General features: G+C 47.1%; 1 protein-coding gene across 1 annotated transcript in view; it reads left to right on the forward strand.

Moving 5' to 3' along the window:
• The window catches only part of LOC146202844 (uncharacterized), a 111,272-nt gene extending 92,513 nt beyond the window's left edge, over positions 1-18,759 (forward strand). Inside the window, exons 8-10 of the mRNA XM_084588380.1 lie at positions 4,653-4,793; positions 5,028-5,133; positions 17,174-18,759. Of these exons, the coding sequence (XP_084444506.1) occupies positions 4,653-4,793; positions 5,028-5,133; positions 17,174-17,442 (516 nt within the window). The 3' untranslated portion in view covers positions 17,443-18,759. The remainder of the gene's footprint in view (positions 1-4,652; positions 4,794-5,027; positions 5,134-17,173) is intronic.
• The last annotated feature ends 1,937 nt before the right edge of the window (positions 18,760-20,696 follow it).

Here is a 20,696-nt window from a genome sequence, read left to right on the forward strand (position 1 = left end):
TTAACATATTTCAGATGCACTTTCTAGTTAGTTTTTGGCATTCTACTGTTCAAGTAGAGGAATATGAACTATCACTGGTCTATAATTATGGAAGTTTAATGATGGAAAAAGTGAGGGCAAAAAAGCCTATATTTTACACATTGTTATGATACAAAACAGAAACGTTGCAGCGTACATTAAAACTAATTACATATTTGAAATCAGCATAAAAAACTATATAAGTAGCGTGTGTTTCATTGCTCTAGGATGTATATTTAAGAAAAAGTGTCTTCGAGTAGCATCTCCCCTTAAACTCATAATTTCATACTGTATAGCTATCATCTTACAAGGGTAAGAAAAGAGCAGTATAAATGAGGCATGGAAACGTGTGATATGTCGCACAGTGTGGTACAAGATCACTTTCCTGTCCGCGGGAAAAAGCGTGGTTTTTGGGTGGTGTCATTAATATTTTTTTTTATTTAACAAAACTTGCTTAATACAGGAGTGTTTAGTATCAAATTGCAGAGGAGGAATTTCTTTTCACAATGGTATTAGTGAAAATCAACATATTTATTGAATAAGTGATAAAACTGTCAGCAAGAAATTGTTAAAAAAAACGCACAAAAGCATCAATTTCTTGATACAAACAAAACATTTAAAAAATTTTAAAATGTGCGTTTTTTAGAGCAGGGACCAATGCAATATTGCAGCAAATTTTAGCTTTCTGTGTACATTATGCGCTGAGTTAAGAAACAAAACAGTAGTCGAGGTCAATTACGCCGAGGTCGACCCCTGGCTGTTCTCTAGCGGAAAACTTGACTCCCTGCACTGCTGACGGCTAATAATACTACCCAAAAGATGTCACCCTGCAGATAACAGTTGTGACCTTCAGAACAGTGATCTCTTCTGATCAGCGCGCAGGAAAAGCGGAAATTTTCGGGGAGCGAACGTGAAACTGATCTTATAGCTGCAGCAAAGGTATGGCAATCCCGCCGGGGTGGCGCAGTAGTTACGGCGCTTGACTACTGTTCCCAAGGGTGCGGGATCGAATCCCGGCCTTGGCGGCCGCTTTTCGTTAGAGGCGAAAAGCAAGGCGCCCATGTGCAGTGCGGTCAATTCAAGTTAAAGAACCCCAGGTGGTCGAAATTTCCAGAGTCCTCCACTACGGCGTCTCTCACCGCCTGAGTAGCTTTTGGACATTAAACCCCATAAACCAAACCAACTAAAGCTGTGACAAGTTTCAAATAATTATGTGCTTGTTGTTAGACGACTGTGGAACCTAATTTGCCCGTAGTGAAGAAGATTATAATTGCCATGTTGATAAGAGAGCACCACGGTTAGCTAAAAGCATGGCAACAAGGCCTGGCTGTCAACGTTGCGGGTCGGTTTTACGTAGCTTCGCTCTCAAGAGCTCATTTTGTCTTCGGAGTCATCACTGCTGCTTTTCGCATCCAAAAACAAACTCTCTGATGCATCAACTCATGTCCAAATACAGTAAAAGCTCGTTAATTCAAACTCGAAGGGGCCGAGAAAATTGTTTGAATTAAACGGAGTTCGAATTAACAGTCGGGCACTGGAATGAGCGCCATCGTGGCCCACCGTGCTGGCCAAGCCCACATGTTGACTCTTACCATGAGTAAAGAGGGCTAGGCGCTACTGCACGTTTACGGAGGGCGATTCCGATAATTTTTACAATCGAGCCGCAACGGCGAATGAACGGGACTAATCGGTCAGTCATGCGCCGCAAACAAGAACCGGAATGCATTCGTGTGAGTAGCGAGCTTCAAAACATGTTTATTTACACGGAAAAATAATTGGTAATGTGCGTTTGCTTGCGTTTCTTGTGCCGCGACTCCACAAGCATCGACTGCAGCTTGCCCAAGAGTTCCAGCGCAGGATCCGAATTCTCATCGGCGGAGAAGTATCGTGCAGCGAGATTGAGCGCCGACGCTACTTCACATGCACTAGGAGGTGGCACCGGATCGCCGCCTTCGTCGGACTCTTCATCGCTTTCAGCCGGGTTCGCCACCCGTGAGCCCTGTGGAGCACATGCAGCCACGATTATATCTTCATCACTCAAGGGCCCAGACGTCTCCACACCGTTGTCAACGTCAACGTAGGCTTCAAAGGAGACACCCTCCGACAAAGCTGCGTAGCCACGGTCGAGCACGACGGAGTCATCATCAGACGAAGCCTCCGCTACCTCCGCGCTGCATGCTTCTGGGGCGTCACCGAAGCCACACTTGCGGAAACAATTTTTGATAGTTTCCGGCTTGACGGTATTCCACGATGATGCCAGCATGTGGACAGCTCCAAGTAAATCGATGTCGTACGACTTGCCACTGTCCAAACAAAAGTCTCTGTAGGAGGTGGCGCCTGTAAAGCGTTTTTAAGTTCTGAATAACTCCAAGATCCATAGGCTGGAGCACAGAAGTAGTGTTTTTAGGCAAAAATGCCAAGCGGATTGCTGTCAGTCCACTCACGTCACAATGAGCTGTACAGTTGTCCACGAACATGAGAACATTCCTGTTCTGTGCAGCGAATTTCCTGTCTAGCTTGCGCAGCCAGTCGGTGAAAATTTCTCGTGTCATCCACGACTTTTTGTTTGCGGTGTAATCAACAGGAAGCGTCTTGATGCCTTTAAATCAGCGAGGCTTCTCTGCCTTGCCGATCACCAGCAAGCGGCACCGTTCCGTGCCCGTCGCATTTGCGCACATCATGACGGTGATTCTTTCTTTGCTTCTCTTTCCGCCAGTACAAGTGTCGCCTTTGTAATTGACAGTCTTGTTGGGGAGCAATTTGAAATACGGCGCCGTCTCGTCAGCTAAATACATCGCTGAGCGCATAATCAGCAAGGAGTTCCTTCAGTTCACTGGAGACCCACTGTTCACACGTTTCCTTGTCGACTTCAGCTGACTCCCCACAAACATTTCTAAATGTCAGCCCGTGACGCACCTTGAAATGCGACAGCCAGCCTTCCGACGCGCCGAACTCGCTGATGCCCATTTGGCTGGCAAAGACTGCAGCCTTCGCAACAATTATGGGCCTGCTTAACGGAATGTTCTGGCTGCGAACTTCTTTTATCCATGCCATTACGGCACTCTGCACTTCGGGATGGGCCGACGTCCGTAGCCTTTTGCGAGAGGGCTCCATAACATCTTTACGAAAGGCAGCACTGATCGATTCCTTGTTCCTGGGATACGTTAACAGCGTGCTCTTCTTGATGTCGTACTTTTTGGCTATATCCGTCTTGGATAGGACACCACGTTCCACCTCACTCAAAATCTCCATTTTCGTCTTGAGGTCCTTTGCCGTGTATTTACCGCGGTTTGCCATGGCTGTCACAATCGATGAGTCGTCGGTGGCAAAGCGGTGAGGCAACGAAAATGGTAAAACTTGGACCACCGCGGCACGAACAAATGCACAACACCGACAACTGCGTTGTGCACACAACGTTACCGCAGGACAAAAAGAAAAAAGGCTTGTCGAAAGCGCACCTAGCAACCCCAGTGCAGCCGAAACCTGCAACGGCTTGCGCCGGACCGTTGGTGTGATGGAGCCTGGCAGCACCTGGCAGCGAAAACCTGCTACGGCATGCACCGAAATGCTCGCTGTGGCTGTCGAGGGCGCACCTCGTCTCGCGCGCGCACGGGCAGATTTGAAAGATTTTGTCTTTTGCGTCTTTAGTAATCTTTCTGCGCATTGTACACGGTATGGGCCGACTTCTGTCTGCGAGGAGCTGTGTGAGCCACGGGCTCCTAGTTCGAATTAACCGTTGTGGATACTGACATGTTCGAATTATCGGGCGTTTTCTCCTACTGAAAAACATAGGGCCATGCCGGGACCCCAGCGTCAGTTCGAATTAACCGTAAGTTCGAATTAACAGAGTTCGAATTAACGAGGTTTTACTGTACCAACAGGCCCAAATCACAACGCTTTTGGGTTACAGCTCACACAACCAAAGATTGTCGACTTCTTTATGGGAGATAAATTTGTGGTTCGTTTGGGAGTTTTTGTTGAGGAAACAGTTTTGTTGTTTCTTTTCGTACACACGCTAATGGTGTCGTTTGTTACCACGGGCTGCGATTTCATTTTGGCTCAATCACTCTGTCAAAATGATGCCGCGGAGGCCATGACATCATATGATCAAATTTATCAAAGTACCCAGTAATGCCTCAATCAATTTAACGAAATTCCTGGCTTAACAAAGTAATTCATGGCTCCTGTCAGCATCATCAAATCAAGTTTTAACTGTTCCTTTTATAATAGAGGAAAAAATAAATTACGTACATATTCTGGAATATGTGCTATACTGAAATTGATAGTTCTGAAATATTTTCACATTAAAAAGGGTGGAAATCTGCTGGGGATTTTTGAAGTAGTCGTAAATTTGAAAGATTAGGTAATGCGGTGTTCATAGTAATGAGATTTGGCTGTACTATATATAGTGGTCTTCTAGACAAAAAAATAACCTGACCTCGGTTATCTCTGCTTGTTTCTGGTGGCAGTCTTGATCGCATGGTGCATTGTAACCAGTTGGTAACTAGGGCATTGCTGTCAACCGCTTCTTCTCCACTTCGTCTGCATTGGTTGGCATTTTGCCTAACCATGTAAAATTAGGTACAAGATGTTTGCACAGCTGAAGCCCTAAACACGTGGCCTTTATCGTGCAGGATCGGCCACCACCACAGCAGTGGGGCACTGGACCCAAGGGAATGATGCCACCGGGAGGCCCACGGCCCCCATCAATGATGGGTGGACCACCTCCGCCTCCCCACATGGCTGGAGCTGGCATGCCGTGGCAGCCGTCTCAGGTGCGTTCACAGAGCCTTTGAGTTTAGAGCTGGGGTAGCAGTGGTGAGTGCTGACTACGTTGTTGCCTCGTGGCTTGAGCGGGAGGTACTAATTCTTGCCTGCTGCCTTACCCTTTTTCCTGGTAGTTAACTTGGTTGCAGTAAGCTAGAAAGTCTATTGAGCAAGAATGATTGGGATGATGGCCTCTTGTGTCAGTGTAAGTGAATCCAGCGTTGGTCTTACATGTTCTCCAGGGAGGAATGCCTCCAATGACAGGAGTACCTCCGCCTCCACCCATGATGGGGCCTCCACCCTCAGGACTGCCTCCATGGATGGCGGGACCCCCACAAGGGCCTGCAGGTTGGTTTTCATGTGCAAAATACCAGTTCTTTTAACTAGAGGTGTATACAGCAAAATCTCGTTAATTTGAACTTCAAGGGACCGGGAAAAAAGTTTGAATTAACCGAAAGTTCAAATTATCGAATGACCACGAAAAATATGTGACAAAACAATAATTGCTGCAGAATTATTTGGAGAAAAACTGAAATAATCGCCTGCCTTTGACGCGAAAACTGCGCATCAACTACGATTTTGCGCAGTTCTGTGAGATGCTTCACTGCGCAACACTGTCGCGAGCCTCGAAGCAGAATTGTTCCAGAACAGCAAGAGCCTCCGCGGCCTCTCTCACCGTGCGGCGTGGTACTTGTGGCAGCTCCTCACATGCGGTGTTGCCCTCCGAGGATTCGTTGTTTGAGGCACCGAGCACATCTTCGACAATTTCGTCCTCTGTTAATGACCCAGCGACGGCCACAATCGCGTCTATGTTGATATAGTTCTCGAGACGCACTTGTTCAGGAAGCGAGTCTTCAAAGCGATCATCACCACACAGTGCATCGGCGCATTCGTCAGTAGCGCCAAGAGTCCCTCAATACTTTTGTTCTGGTCACGAAACTCCCGCCAAAGTTTAATATAGGGTCAGCGCTGGCCACTAGAGGCACAGTTGGGCACTGAAGGGCATGCATCCACTGCCGGAGCTGCAGGCGACCGTCATATTTCTAGTTTTATTTGCCCCTAAAACTTCAAATCGTCTTGTGAATGTCATATTAGGTGACGTAAAGATGTGCTCCCCATTAGATATTGCACGAGAGACGAGGACAACGCTAATGATATATGCTTATGCCTCACCAGAGAAGACACCAGGCATGAAACTAACTGCACAACATAGAATCTGCTATGAATGAAATTTATAATGTTGCGGCACACTTAGCCTCACTCTGGCCCCACTAAACGAGCCGCAGCACCGTTAACCTTTCCTGCCTACACGCTGTTCTCTCCGATCGCAAAACTTGCAGCACGCAAGTGAAAACGCCACCGCAGTTCATGCTGAACACATAGTGCATGATCGCTACACTAAGGCGCAGTCACAGATCTTCGTCACCCAATATCGGTTGGCAGATCATCCGCAGACACATTTTCAGTGCTTTATTTGCCCTTGTCGCTCTATGGCGATGGTCAGTGGCGTGTCGATGTCAGGCTACAGTGCCACTGGTGCCACCACGTCATCGAGATCGGAGCTGTCGGGCACGCGTCGGTCTGCACGTCGTCGCGGTGCTCCGCTGTCCTCGCCGACCAATAGCCGCCGTTTTCTCTTGAGCCCGCCCACAGCCATGGCGCGCATCTGCTATGGCTCCCGTGGCGTTGATTTTGATCTCTGCTTGAAGCTTTTTTCGGCCGCTTGTTATGCAGTTATACAGTCGAACCCGGATATATCGAAATTCGGTTATATCGAACTCATGAAATATCCTCTTGAAAATTCTATGTAAAAGTAGGAAAGCCGCGTCATATATCGAACTCAATTTCAGCGGTCTTTCGATATATCGAACTCCGCACCATGCACTGGAAAGTGTGTCATCCCCAAAGACGATCGCATCACCCTCGGCTGTTTGCTGCGTGATGTTTTCAAGCCACGTGCGGAAGGAATGAGAGGGGATAGTTAGGCGACGGCTGATCTACGGCAGTGCCGCGCCCATTCCCCAAAGACGTGCGCATCTGCGGTTATCGTTCCCCGCGCGCCAGCACGTGACGTTTGCAAGCCATGTGCGCGAATGGACCACAGAGAACCGGTGAGAACGAGAGGGGAAAAACGCGATAGAGTGAAGCACAAGAGTGTGCCCATTCTATTGCCGAGCTATCTCTCTCCTTTCTCTTTCCCGGCCTTCGTTCGCAGTAGCACGCGCTACGCATGCGCCAAACCAGCTCAGCCCGTTTTCAGACAATGTCGGACGCTTTATTCAGCGTGTGTTGCGAATCCTCTGTGCGTGGCTGCTGACGTGCTATGGCGCCTGCGGACGTTGAGAAGCGTCAGATTTTTTTTTTTTTTTTTTGCGGGAGTCTATCCATTTTTATCATTGTGCTGTACGCGCGGCGTAGAGGAACATATGGCGGCTGCGCACGTTAAGGGGAGATGCTCCTCGAAAACACTTTTTCTTTAATATTGAACCTAAGGTTATGAAACATTGGCCGTTTATAGAGTTTTTAATGCTGATTCCAAATATGCTTTTACTTTTCACATATCTTTATTAGTTTTTGTGTAGAAGTGTCTGCAAAAGCACAATATAGGGCCTTTTGTGCACACTTTTTTGATAATGAAATGCATGTTTAGACCAGCTTGCAATAGCTCATTATGTTGCTTTGGTAATATAGTATGTCGAAAGCTACTTCAAATTTATTCAAATTCAGGAACACCAATGTGTATATTTTGGGCACCATGTGTCAACATTCTGAATTTTTTTCAAAAAAAGTTCAAGAGATTTTTTATAACCAGGTAGATAACAACATTCTACACACTTTGAAGAGGCTGTGCGCAAAATTTCATCCAAATCTGACCACTGAAAGTACTCAAAATTTGTTGCACAAAATGTAAAAAATGCTGAAAACTACGAATGGAGAAAATTGCATTTGAAAGTTTCAAACATCTGTATTTTTTCATAAACACAACAAAAGCACATGAAACTTCTTGCGACTGCTTTCATGGCCGCACCATGAACTTTCTTGCCGATCGCAGCAAAGTTCTTGTGGCGTAATGGGTTCGGCAGGTCAAGAATTGCACAAAATCGCGACAGCTGTTCGTGTCCGATGCCAATCGCGCGCGCAGCCACCACCACCTTCACGTTGACGGCGAAGCTGTCGCGAGAGGTTCCACCGATAGTCCCGATTTCCACTGGCGCTATCTGCAAGTCCACCGGGCACAACGCGGCTCGAGGTGTGCACAGCAGAAAGCACTGATGCTAGGCACTCGCTACTTTCACAGTGCAGCTCAAGAAAGGCCGAAATCCCCTTTCGCTTTTCCACCGGTTCGCGTACCGCAAGGGTACAGGTGCGGCACGTAGGGCAAGCAGCACCGCTTACCAGCACCGTAAGCGTGCTAATCTCGCATATCGCAACACTCTTAGAATATCGATGACGGCATGCTGCCCTATCTTCCTTGAAGAGTCCAATCTTCACCTCCGAAGTGCTCACAAAGTTCACCGCGGCATCGATCTCGTCCGAGTGCACGTTGGCCTGGTTAGGACTAGCTTGCGTCTCCCGCTGCAGTTTTCCGGTGAGGTCCGCGACGGCGTCCTCGGTACGGGTTCTTCGACCGAGACTTTCGAGCTTGGAAGTTGCGCTTTAGCGTGTCGTTCATCGCGAACTCAACAAATGCTAAAAGGCCGCTGAAAAGAACTAGCAGAGCACGATGTAGTGCGATCCAGACGCTGCACAAAACGAAAGCAGGAGGTAGGCTTCGCCACAGCGTCGTATCAGTCCAGGCCAATGGCGGCCTCTCTAGAGCACCACGTGATTTAAAAGGTCCAGTAGGGACACTCGAAGCGTGCGCGGAAAACGTTTTTTTTATTATTTGCAGCCGAGATACGAAACTGCGAGAGATGCTATCTACAAGAGAAAGGCTTTCTCAACCTCTCCCAGCAACGGCAATGGCGGGCGACGCGGCGTTCTCGAGGTATAGGCGCACGAAAATTGACGATTTGCGCTGAAAATAGCACTTTCTCGAGCCACCGTGGTTGAATAAAATGGACTTCTTACTAACTTCACGATCGAATTTTGCCTTGATCTTTTAGAAAGTTGTAGCTAAATGTTCAAAGATAATTTTACAGGCAAAAACTCAAAACTGAAAAATTACTCGGAAAACTCGCTTTTTCGACGCGCATCTCCCCTTAAGAAGCTGCAGCTTTTTTTAATTTTTTTTATTTTTGCGTGAACCGTTTATTCTTGCATGTATGAATCAACGAAAGCATGCGGTCATCTGCGATCATGACCCTGGCTTTTAGTATTTTTCACTTCAAACAGCATTTAGCTATCACGCTTTCCAATGATTTTGAGGCAGTGGACTATGCCCGCCCCAGGTGCGGCGTGATAAATCGAACCAGGCTTGTGCAATCAAGCCATCACGGGTACTCTGCCAAGTTAGCTCCCCGCCACCACAGGAGCTATCAAAAGATAAACACACCGTGACGTTATCCCTGCGCAGCATCTTGGCACGCTGTCAATAAATGAGCTGTGGCTGTGACGACCGAAACGGAGTGGCGCGCGCCATCGACATGCAAACGAAAACGCTCGCGATTTCTGCCGCGGCGATGCAGAAACCTTGTTTGAGCTGCTGGGGTGGCTCGAGCGGCGAGAGGGACGCAGTTCCAACAAGTTGGAAATTTTTCACTCGTCGCTGAGATCGCTCAATCGCTTGCATGTGAGTGAGCTGGCCTTAACGCTATTTTTTATTTTTTTTTTTAATTCTTGGGTGCAAAAGTGGAGGATGGGTTCATCGTGGGACTGAGTTGATTACGCGACAAATACGGTATCGTTTTTTCGCATCGTAAGTGCCGTCACAAGCCGATTTCTGTATATCGAATTATCGATATATCGAACTATTTCGCGATCCCCTTCAAGTTCGATATCTCAGGGTTCGATTGTAGTCATGAATTTGAGAAACGAATGCTTAAGGATAAAAGCACAAGATTCTGCACTTTGCGAGTGTGCGCGATGTTTTTGCGGGAATGAACCGATGGCAACGACTACACCTCGGTGCGACGGCTGTTTACTAGCTGTGTACAAACAGATATAGCTGTTTACATCGCGTGAAATGTAAGCTGAGCCAGCTGAGCTCCCTCTGCTGTCATCAAATACGGAACCGCCGCGACCTCCCCCGTTTCCGAGCTACTGGTTTAGACAGTTGTCAAAGAGCTTGGAAAGCCTTCGAAAATCCTTGGGATAGCGTCAGGCTGGAGCGCCGGCCTCCCCCGTTGTAGTGATACCGCGTCACCGATCACAGTGATTTCCTCGACACGAATGATGCCCGCAATGTGGAAGTGCTTTTCACAAACGCGCATATTTAGAATTGAAAGTGGAGTCACTAGTCTCTCCCCGTGGTATTGCATGCTTCCATTTTTCCGACAGCTCCTTGTCAGCAGGGAAGCGAAACAATAAGACCTTCTCGGTCGCACCTTTGTAGCCGGAACAGCATCCTGGTATGCAGCAAGTGTTCGGCATTGTTCCACGCAGACGAGTTACATGATGTCAACACACAGCATAACACGAGACGACGAAATTCGTACCAGCGGTGATGCTTTCTGATCGGTCGCGACACTGCTGAGCTCAACGGTGCCCTTCAATGCCCAGTAGCGGCGCACCGCGGCAGGCGCGGGTGTTATGTGAACCGCTCCCATAGCGTTACGGAGGAGTTTCGTGATCAGAAAAAAATGTATTGAGGGACTCTGGTAGCGCGCACTGGTTCTTCTGCACCGGAATGAGTAAAGCCGCAGTGACGGAAACAGTTGGTGATCACCTGTGGTGGCGTACTGTCCCACTCATAAGCTAATGTGTGCACGGCGCTGAGAAGCGACACTTCATACGTTTTCATAGCCTCATTGCACAGGAGCATCCTTATCCAGGAGGTGCCTCCTATACTTCGTTTTGATGAACTGAATAACCCCCTGCTCCATCGGCGTCAAGACAGGAGTAGTGTTTTGAGGAAAGAAGGCTAGCTATATAGCCTGTAGTCCAGAAACGTTGCAGTGTGCGCTGCAATTATCAAAAATCATCAACACCTTCCAGTTGTTCGTCTGAAACCGACGGTCCAGCTTGTGCAGTCATTCCCTAAATATCTCCGCAGTCATCCATGCCTTACGGTTCTCGTAATAGGTAACTCGAAGGCTTCTTGAATGTTTAAAACATCTAGGTTTTTGAGACTTGCCAATCATAAGCAGAGGCAGGCGCTCCGTTCATGTCATGTTTGCCGCAAGGAGAATCGTCACTCGTTCTTCTTTGCTGCGTTTGCCACCGATACAGGGATCCGCCCTAAATGCGATAGTTTTGTTCGGGAGTGCCTTGAAAAAAAGCGCAGTTTCGTCGGCATTGAAAATATTTTCTGGCGCAAATGCAGCAGTATGCTCGTGGAGCTCTAGCCTTCCAATTATCAGTGACGTTGTCATTGACGGTAGCGTTTTCTCCGCACACGCTTTTGAATACAAGTCCGTGTCTTTCCTTAGGGGGATGCAGGGATCAGATCGCGAAAATTTTGCAAAAAATCAAATTTTAGAAAAGATCAGATTCAGAATCTACAAGGCCTGTTCGATCACATTGCAAAACAATTCCGCTGAAAACAGCCTCAAAGTGAGCCTAAAAATTGTTTTTGTGACCTCTTGTAGCAAAAAACTGGCCGAAATGTCCGCGAAAATGGTCGATTTCCGAGCGCAATAACTCCGCGGCCGGAGCGCCGATCGCGAAAATTGTGGTACTCCTGGAAAGCTTGTTTCACCGCAGTACTCCTCCCGTCGGTGCCACGTTTCTATGACAAAAAATAAACGTAAATAAGTAAAAAACGTGAAGGCCTCGCAGAGCCACTTCTAGGCGCTGATTGGTTGCACCAGTCACGTGGCACTCAGCACACTCTCAGAGTGGCTGCTGCAAAGCGCGCCATTGCTCGCGGCGTCTGCTCCCGCCTCATTTGCACGTGCTTTTGTCAGCTGCTCGGTAGTTTGTGAATCCACGGCTGCCGTTCTGCATTTTTCGTCACCCCCACGGTTGCGCAAGGCTTTGTCTCTGTGCCAGCAATGCAGCGGCGCGCGGTGCCGAAGTATAAGACGAAGTATGCGTGCGGAAAGCACGAATGCAAGCCTCCTATCTAGAAAAAGAAGCGATCGGCTGCAAATCAGACAAAGCGAGGACCTGGTCGGCAAAAACGCTTATCGAAAAGTATCAGCACATCGTGCGGTCCGTCTGAAAGGCAAAGAAACAGAAGCGGTGGTGAAAGCGATAAGGATATCGCACTTATGTTTCGACATGGTACGGCTCCAACGAACGGAAGTCTCCAGGCGCGCAGAAAGCTTGGCTGATGCAATTGCGCAGCCGCACGGATATTCCCCGATGCACTCTGTGAAGATCACGGAGATATGTCGCGGAAGGCCGATCCGCCCTTGGAATCAATGCTAGGAAGTGAACCCGAAGACCCGGCGCCGTCAACCAACGTCGCAGTGCAGTGCCGACACGGGGCAAGTTCCGTTTTCGCGGCGGCGAACGGGTGACACCGATGCGGCGCGAGCTCTCGAGCACGACGGCGAGCGTTTGTGCAACCGGAATAGCACTATTCCATGGCACCTAGGCCCGAAATTGATTCCCAGCAGTTAATCCGAGGTTGTGGCTTCATCGACTAGCTGTGACTTCGCGATGGGCGATGCTGTTCTGATACGGAGAAACTTGTTTTTACGATGGCGAGCGATGCGCTGCCAGGCTTACGGCAGATGTTTGCCTAACCCAATTCGCACCATTCAGGTGCCTGGAACTGCGTTCTGTGCCCTCGGAAACAACCCAGAAGCAAGCGTGCAGCGTAGCGATACAGTATTTCAATGCAAAGGCGTTTTGATGGGTGGAAAGTGGCTGTACAACTTTAATGTCAGTTTTCTCAAAAGTGCCTTTTGACCCAACTGTCCTGCTTGCAGAAAGCGTAGCACGGCAATGGCTTGATAGATTTTCATGAGGTTTGTTGCATTATATTCCTTGGTAATTTCTTTATGCAGTGACATTCCGATATATTCAAGATATGGTGTCATTTTTTTACCTTTTTGATATTTTGAAGTGGTGAAAATGAGTGCATTATGCAAGCATGGATTATATGTTCTGTGTAAAAAAAAAAGTCAAGCTGATAAAAATATTTGGGGAATGTCACTGCATGAACCATTCATATGGCTAAAATATAAGACCGATTATGGGCTTCTACCACGTTTTTTTATGCCAGGCTTTTTGCAAGTTTGGTAAACAGTGATACAAATAGAAACTTTTAATGTCAAAACTACTGGAAATATCTTAATGAAACTTTGTAATTAGCCTTTCAGCACAGTTTCCAATAAGCATGCCAAGTTTCATTGCTCTACTACAAAAATATAAGATTTTCACTTCGATCCCCATGTCCCCCCTTAAAACGACTCAGCCAACCATCAGACACTTTAACGTAGTAACCCCCATTTTCAGGGCAAACCTTTCAGCCTGCGCGCTAACCATTTGGTCACTTAAGGGCAGCAGTGCTCTACGAGAGTTGCCAATCCATCGCAGGACAGCGTCCTCCACCTCGGGATGTGCTGCTGTTCTCAGATGCTTTCGCCTCTTGTTAAATTTTTCGCTCTCGTATGCCTGCATAATCTCAAATTCCATCTTCACATACGTTGAGTGCTCTTCTTCACGTCGTATTTGCGCATAACTTCTTGGCGTGACAACCCCTCTTTCTAGACGTTCAAGATTTCCACTTTTGTGGCCAAGTCCTTTGCTGGGCAGTATTTCGGTCGTTTCGGAGTGGCCATGATGTTGCCAAGCTCTAGCAGAACTGTGCTTGACAAGAATGAGCCTGCCAAACGACGCAGATGCGGAACCACACACAAAGAACAAAGCAAGACAAGCGCGTAGTCTCGGCGTGCTGGAGCACGAAATCACGTGAACTCGCTGCCAACAAAACGCGCACATGGGCCAGTAAGCCTATGAGTAAGCGTCCGAAACGACTGGCGGCTCTGCTTGGCTCAGCTAGTTGACTGACATGCAGCCAATAATTTTTGCTGGCTCTGGCTGGCGGTCTTTCAGAAACCGAAACTAGCGCCCGGAAGCCCTGTAACCTCTGTCATGCTCACTAAACAAGTCGAGAGTGCGTTTCAATAAATTCATCGTGCATGTCAGGCTTCTGGAAGTATATTTTCGCGATTATTTGCCGTTAAAGTCGTACTTCGGCACACCTGTGTCGCGGAAGTTGGGCCGAATTAACCGGCGCGAGAAAGTAGCAGCAATCGAATTATTGAGCGCCCGACTTCATATACAGTCGAACCTCGTTATAACGAACACGGATACAGCGAATTATCGGATATAACGAAGTAAAAGCAAAGTTTGGTTGGCTGTGCTTTATTTTTATGGGCGTTCTATCTGTATAACGAAATGAAAAACTAAAAATTTGACACTAAATCGGTTATAACGAAGCATATTTCGTATTCAAACGACTCAAAATCCGCAAAGAAGCAAAAAAAAAAATTTTCAAAACGCTAAATTTCGGTTTTATCAATCGCCTCCACCTAAAATGTGTTTCAGTCACCCGCGCTTTCGCACGCCACGCCATCTAGGGACCGCGAATGAATCTAGCATCAACGGCTGCCTGGCAAGTGACCGGCACGTGATCGAACCACCGCCCGCGTCGCCTTCACCTAAAATGTGTTTGAATCACCCGCGCTTTCGCACGCCACGCCACCTAGGGACCGCGAGTGAATCTAGCATCAACGGTTGCTTGGCATGTGACCTGCACGTGATTGAACCACCGCCCGCATGCCCCTGCCCCTACTTTTTGCCGACCCGCGCGTGTGCTCACTTTCCTCGAGGTCGTGCCGTCGTCTTGCAGCATGGCGGCGCCGAAACGCAAAGCAGTTTCTCTTGAAACAAAGATAAAAATATTCAGGGCGGTCGACAGCGGGCGCAAGAAGAAAGAGATTGCCGCAGACTTGGCGTTGCGCATAGCACTCTGTAAACCATACTGAGCGCAAGGCAGAAGATAGAAAACGTGCACTCTGCAGGCGCCGTGAAGAATGACAGGAAGCGCGTCAGGTATTGTCACCACCAGGATGTTGAAGATGCTTTGTTCGCGTGGTTCAAGGATGTTAGAGCGAGCAACCTGCCTGTGTCTGGTGCCGTGCTTCAAATGAAGGCAAGAAGTCTCGCTTGCGTCTTAGGCCACGATGACTTCTATGCAAGCAGTGGCTGGCCGCAGCGATTTAAAGACCGCCACCAGATTGTTTGCCACACCTTGTCGGGCGAAGAAGCAGCCGTTGATGTAGAGAACTGCGAGAAGTGGGCAGAAAGCTTCCGCATGCAACTGGATGGCTACGAGATGCGCGATGTCTACAACGTGGACGAGACTGCGTTTTTTTTTTAAGCTGCTCCCGGAAAGGTCACTCGTTGCGAAGAACAAACTGTGCCGAGGAGGCAAGAAAAGCAGAGGCCACGTCACCGTTGTTTATGTCAACATGGATGGGTCAGATAAAAGGCGGCTAACTGTTATTGGTAAATCTGCTCGCCCCAGGTGCCTGTGCAACGCCCGGAATGTCCAAGCGGACTATCGCTCGAACAAAAAGGCGTGGATGATGTCACTCTTTGAAGCATGGCTGAAGGCCTTCGACAAAAACATGGCAGAGCAGCGCAGGAAAGTGCTCCTTATATTGGACAACTGCTCTGCCCATAAGGTGTTTGTACCACTTGAAGCGGTCCGCCTAATTTTTTTGCCGCCAAACTCGGCCTCAGTGCTGCAGCCATTAGACAGGGGCATCATTCGCTCACTAAAATGCTGCTACCGAAAGCGATTGGTTACGCAGCTCGTATTTGACATAGACAGGGGCATATCAACGGCCATAAACCTCAAAACTACGCTGGACATGCTGTATGGTGCATGGAACGAAGTGGCACAGTCGACAATAAGAAATTGCTTTGTTGATGCTGGCCTAGCCCCATCCACCAGCGAGACTGAGCCCAACGACGCCCACGATTCTGAAGGTGAAGCGGACAATTTCGACGAGACGACATGGCGTCAACTGGCGGTTCCGAATGTTACGTTCGAGGACTCTATTGCTGCCGATGACAACTTGGCTGTGGCGCCCGAATTGACCAACCAAGAAATTGTCGATCAGCTGCTTCCTACAGATGATGCTACGAGCAGCGATGAGAGTGAAGAAGAAGACGAAGAGCGAGCTCTCAGCAGCACCGAGGCCGCCGATATGGCGAGGAAATTGAGAAGGTACCTTGAGAACCTACCTGTAGCCAAATCAGCTGGCATTGGGAAAGCGCTGCACAGTGTCGATTTCATTGAGAAATTTATTCTATCGAATAGTGTGAAGCGCCGCCAAATGAAGATTACGTCGTTTTTTAAATAAATCAGTTCTGCGTGGCCTAAATCCCGATTTGTGTGCTCATTTTTGCTTGGCAGTGCAAAATGAAAGGTAAGGTTTCGCGTGCTTATACCACGCTTTAAAGAAAAAAAAAATGCTTTTTTTTTCAGCTCTGTGCTTTCCATTTTAGGGTAGCCTTTACTTGGGTTTATAAACAGAATTTTTTTGTAGGAATTTGTGTGTACTTTTACAACGAATATCGGATATAACGAACGAATTTCCGCTCAAAATGAGACTTCGCTATAACGAGGTTTGACTGTAGTTCTATGGGCGCTGGCCAGGACCAAGCCAGGTGTTCGAATTATCCGATTTTCCGAATTAACGGGGGTCGAATTAACGAGATTTTACTGTATAAGTGAATCGGTGGCTTGATTTCTGCATAACTTGAATCATCCTCTGCCCATATGTCCTGGCCTTTGGACATAAAGTTCAACTGTGCAATATCCTGCCTGCGGAACACATTTCTCGAACTGTCTGCAATCAAAGTTCGGCATGATTTGACCTTAATTTAAAAGGGGCTTTATGAAATTTGCTAAACGTGTGGTCTTTACTCCTTATGTGCACAGTATGGGACATTGCGGTCCCTCAGCACCCAAAGAGATCACTGAAATTGAAAAACATGTCAGGAAAAGAATTACAATTTTAGCAGCCAGAGTAGCAGGTGTATTTATATGGGGAATGCACCAGTTCAGTGAGGTATGAAAGGTTCAGGAAACTATGCGAAAGTCGTATAATTAAGGGTTGACTTTAGTGTGCTTGCATGAAGGTAGTTTTGTGAGAAGAAAAAGGGGAGGGGTTGTATAACAGTGTGCACGATTTGCTGAGCATTGCTTTGCAAGTGGTATATTCAAGGTGTTGCATCCTTTTTCTTGTTTCCTCTGTGGCCACCCTAACATTGTTTGGTTTGCAGTATACAAAAATGTGCAAAGTGCCATTCTGTGCAGGTCCTTGGCAGCCACCGATAGCAGGGGTGCCTCCTCCACCGCCACAGATGTTCCCCTGGGGCCCTGGAGGACCGTTTATGAACATGGGCTTGCCGCCACCGCCACCACCGCCAGCAGTCACGGCAGGCAGCACAGAGAGTGCAGCCCCTGGCACCACTTCCAGTGCTGCTGCCACACCGACAACCACTACCACTATGGTGGATCTGAACACATTGGCGGCACTGCCTGGGCTGCTGGCAGCTCCGCCGCCACCACCTCCACCGAGCTAAGAGGCAGTTAATGAAAGCTATGGATTGTCACTTCCGTTCATTACCATCATAGGATCACTTTGGTAGTTAATTGTCTTGTCAGGGGACACTGCGGTACTTTCGCACTGGCAGGGTACTACATCAACATGACTTGCGCAGCATCTAAGGCCAAGACTGGGAGCTTTTCACCATGAGCTCTTTCAACCTCTTCTTGGCCTTTGTATTTGCGTTTTCTTTTTTTTTTTTTTTTCTTTTTTGTACTCTGCATTGTATGGTCCTATGTTCAAGCCGCTTGACTGCAGGTTGTAGTTGTGCAGTACAGGCATGCTATACTATTGCAAGTGAGCTGGCTAGCTAGTGATCGGTGTCATGTTTCTTCACTGATCTTGCAAATGAAAAGTGCTGTATGACTGAGTTCAGGCTAACAAGCATGATACGATTGTTTTGCCTGGTGCTAATTTGAAGATCGAATTGAAAACGGCAATTTATTTTATGTGCTTGTGTGGTCTGTGGCGGTTAAAATGAATTTCTAAGCACCATTCAGAGGAATGTAGTGTAGTGCAGTGCACTGGCTGTGTGTGCTCTTTAAAAGGGGTAGGTGTACTGGAGCTGTTAATCCTGGGATAGTTTTTGGCTAAGCTTGGTGTTTTTGTTCTTCCATCATTCACAACTTTATGGTCAATCACTGCATGGTATACAAGTACACAAATCAAGCTATCTTTTTTTTTGCTGTCGCTCGACTTGGAGTGCATGATTGCACAGCAGACACGTAGGGCTCATAAAAACTGTTACAGTCGCGGATCTCCTCTGCATTACATAAGTTGAATAGTTCTTTCTCTATTTTCTTTTTTGCAATGCATTAATACTGCATGACTGGTCAAAAATAGGTTTATGCGTTCCTAGCAATTAGGTGCTCATTTGGTTCTCAACTGTGCAGAAGAGAAGTTGTTATTTGGCATTTTATTTGTTGAGAGTAGTTGTCTACCATTTTATTTTGTTAAGAGTTGTTACTTGCGCTCTTTTTGTTAAGGCTGCTTTCTTTAAAATTGTTGTTCATGTTGGCAAGCACTACTGTGTAGCATGTCCCAAGTTATGTGCTTTGATCTATTTAAGGTCCTTTTTTTTGCCATATACCCAATTGATCCTGGCGATACTATACTGTAATTTTGTTTTAATACTTTACATTTCAGTGTCTTTAGATTTTCTTTTTTATGAGAACTTGATGTGCTTTCTAAGTAATTTCATAGGAGTTTTTTGCTCATGAAGAAAATTTTGTGGAATGCTATGTCATGATATATCATAACTATGTACATGTGGAAATAAACATGTGCATCTTCACCTGGCTTGTGTGTAGAGTTAGTTAAAGGTAAGAAGATGGCTGAGTTGGGCTGGTTGGTTCTTGTTGGGCAGAATGACGAAACAGCGCTTACAGACGGGATGGGACAAGACAGTGCATATGTCTTCCTTCTTTCATCTGTCAGTGCTGTTTTGTCATTCCATCTAGTTAAAAATGACTTGCTGTGTTTTGTCTCTGAGCGGCTAACTTACAGGTTCTGTGGCCAACCCAGCACTTATTAGTCTTGCTTTGAGGTGTTCCCTTTAGTACGGGAGAAGTTCGTTAATTTGACCTCCATTATTTTGAAAATTCGTGGTTATTTGAATTGCCGGCTCGATACCGGCCAGTGTCATGTAAGCCAATGATCTCAGATTCTCGTAAATTTAGACATGCACCAACTCGAACGGGCTCCTAGAAAGAGATTGCAGCCAGGAACAACCATCATGGCAAGGGATTGTTAATTGAAGTAGCCCTGCTCAAAACCTGAGTTCTGTGCTGCAGTGTCAAATTGCAAATCTGATGTGCACACAACACCAGGCGCGACGATGAACAGGTGGCTGCATCTCTGAAAATAGCCTGCTTAGTTTTGATTTCACTTTCCTGAGCTTTCACCAACTGTGGCACAATCGGAGCATTACCTCTCTGATTGCTGTTTTGATTGCTGATTGCCGCTTAGCTTTCTTTCCTTTTTTTTTTTTTTTCTCTGCATTCTAGCTCTTTCTTTTGCTTCTGTCTGTGTCATTCTTTGCTTCCAGTGTGCTGAAGCTGTGCCTTCATCTTGTGCCGTTCGCTGGGCCCCCCTTTTTTATCTTGCCTTGTGCGGGACTTTTCACATCCGGACGAGCAAGAGAACGCTTGTCCTTTCCAGGACATTTTCATTTAGGTTTGAGGTGTATTAAGCCTGTTGTGTTGTGCTAAATTTAGCTGTGCAGACAGGGGCTTTTTTGCTTCTTTTTTTTTTTTCTTTTGCTCCAATCAGTATTTTTGTGGTGAAGCCTCCTTGTGTGATGGTGTTGCTTATGACGGGTGTGAAGTGGTAGCGATGGAGTTCTGCGGCATCGCACGTAAAAAGGGTGCAGGAGGCCCTTACCAGTGTAATACCTTTGCCACGGGCATTTCCTAGGCCCTTGAACAGATAGTCTGTCGACTCAAAGGCCTTTGAGTGCTGCTGCACAAACGATTTTAGTGGCCATTAAAGTGAATAGTCTATGGAGCCAATAGAGCAACTCAAAACGTGATATATCGAGATCTCAAAGGTCTTTAAGTGGGGAGGCTACTCTTAGAAAAAAAATTTTTGTACCTAATTTAATCAAAATGCATGCCCTTAACTAGTTTCTTGTGCTGATTTCAAAAATGTGGTTGCTTTTAAGGTAGGTTACTTAGTTTTCAGGATAGACTTAATTAGCACCCTATTATTACCAGGAACAATGCAAAAAAGAAAAGTTTTTTTTTATTTCATCATAAGTGATTTTAAAAGACATTGATATTCAAGATGTACAAATTGTACCTAACATGCAGTCAATTACAGTCGAACCAGAATAATTAGAATTTTAGTTATATCGGAACTCGCTGAATAGTGAGAGAGTTCTTCGCTGAACCCTTCTCCAATGGCGATCGTTTGCCACGCCAGCACGTCACGTTTGCAAGCCATGTTAGCCATGTGCGTGAAGGAGCGATGGGAACTGGTTTGGCAACGGCTACTATAAAGCAGATGCAGCGAATGCAGCCGTGGTGTTCGAGAGAGGGAAACCAATGTGATAGAGCAAAGCACAAGCGTGTCCCAATCTCTCCTCCCCTTCCTGCCCGGTCTTCATTCGCAGCAGCACGCACTACACATGTACCGACAAGCCAGCTCAGCCCGTGGCAGACAGAGCGTCAGATGCTTTCTCCAGTGTGTGTTGTGAACCCTTTGTGCGCGGCGGGTGGCGTGCGATGCATG

This window comes from Amblyomma maculatum, chromosome 1, assembly GCF_055883805.1.
Source record: "Amblyomma maculatum isolate TAMU_Amacu chromosome 1, ASM5588380v1, whole genome shotgun sequence".
NCBI classification, from domain to species: Eukaryota; Metazoa; Arthropoda; class Arachnida; order Ixodida; family Ixodidae; genus Amblyomma; species Amblyomma maculatum.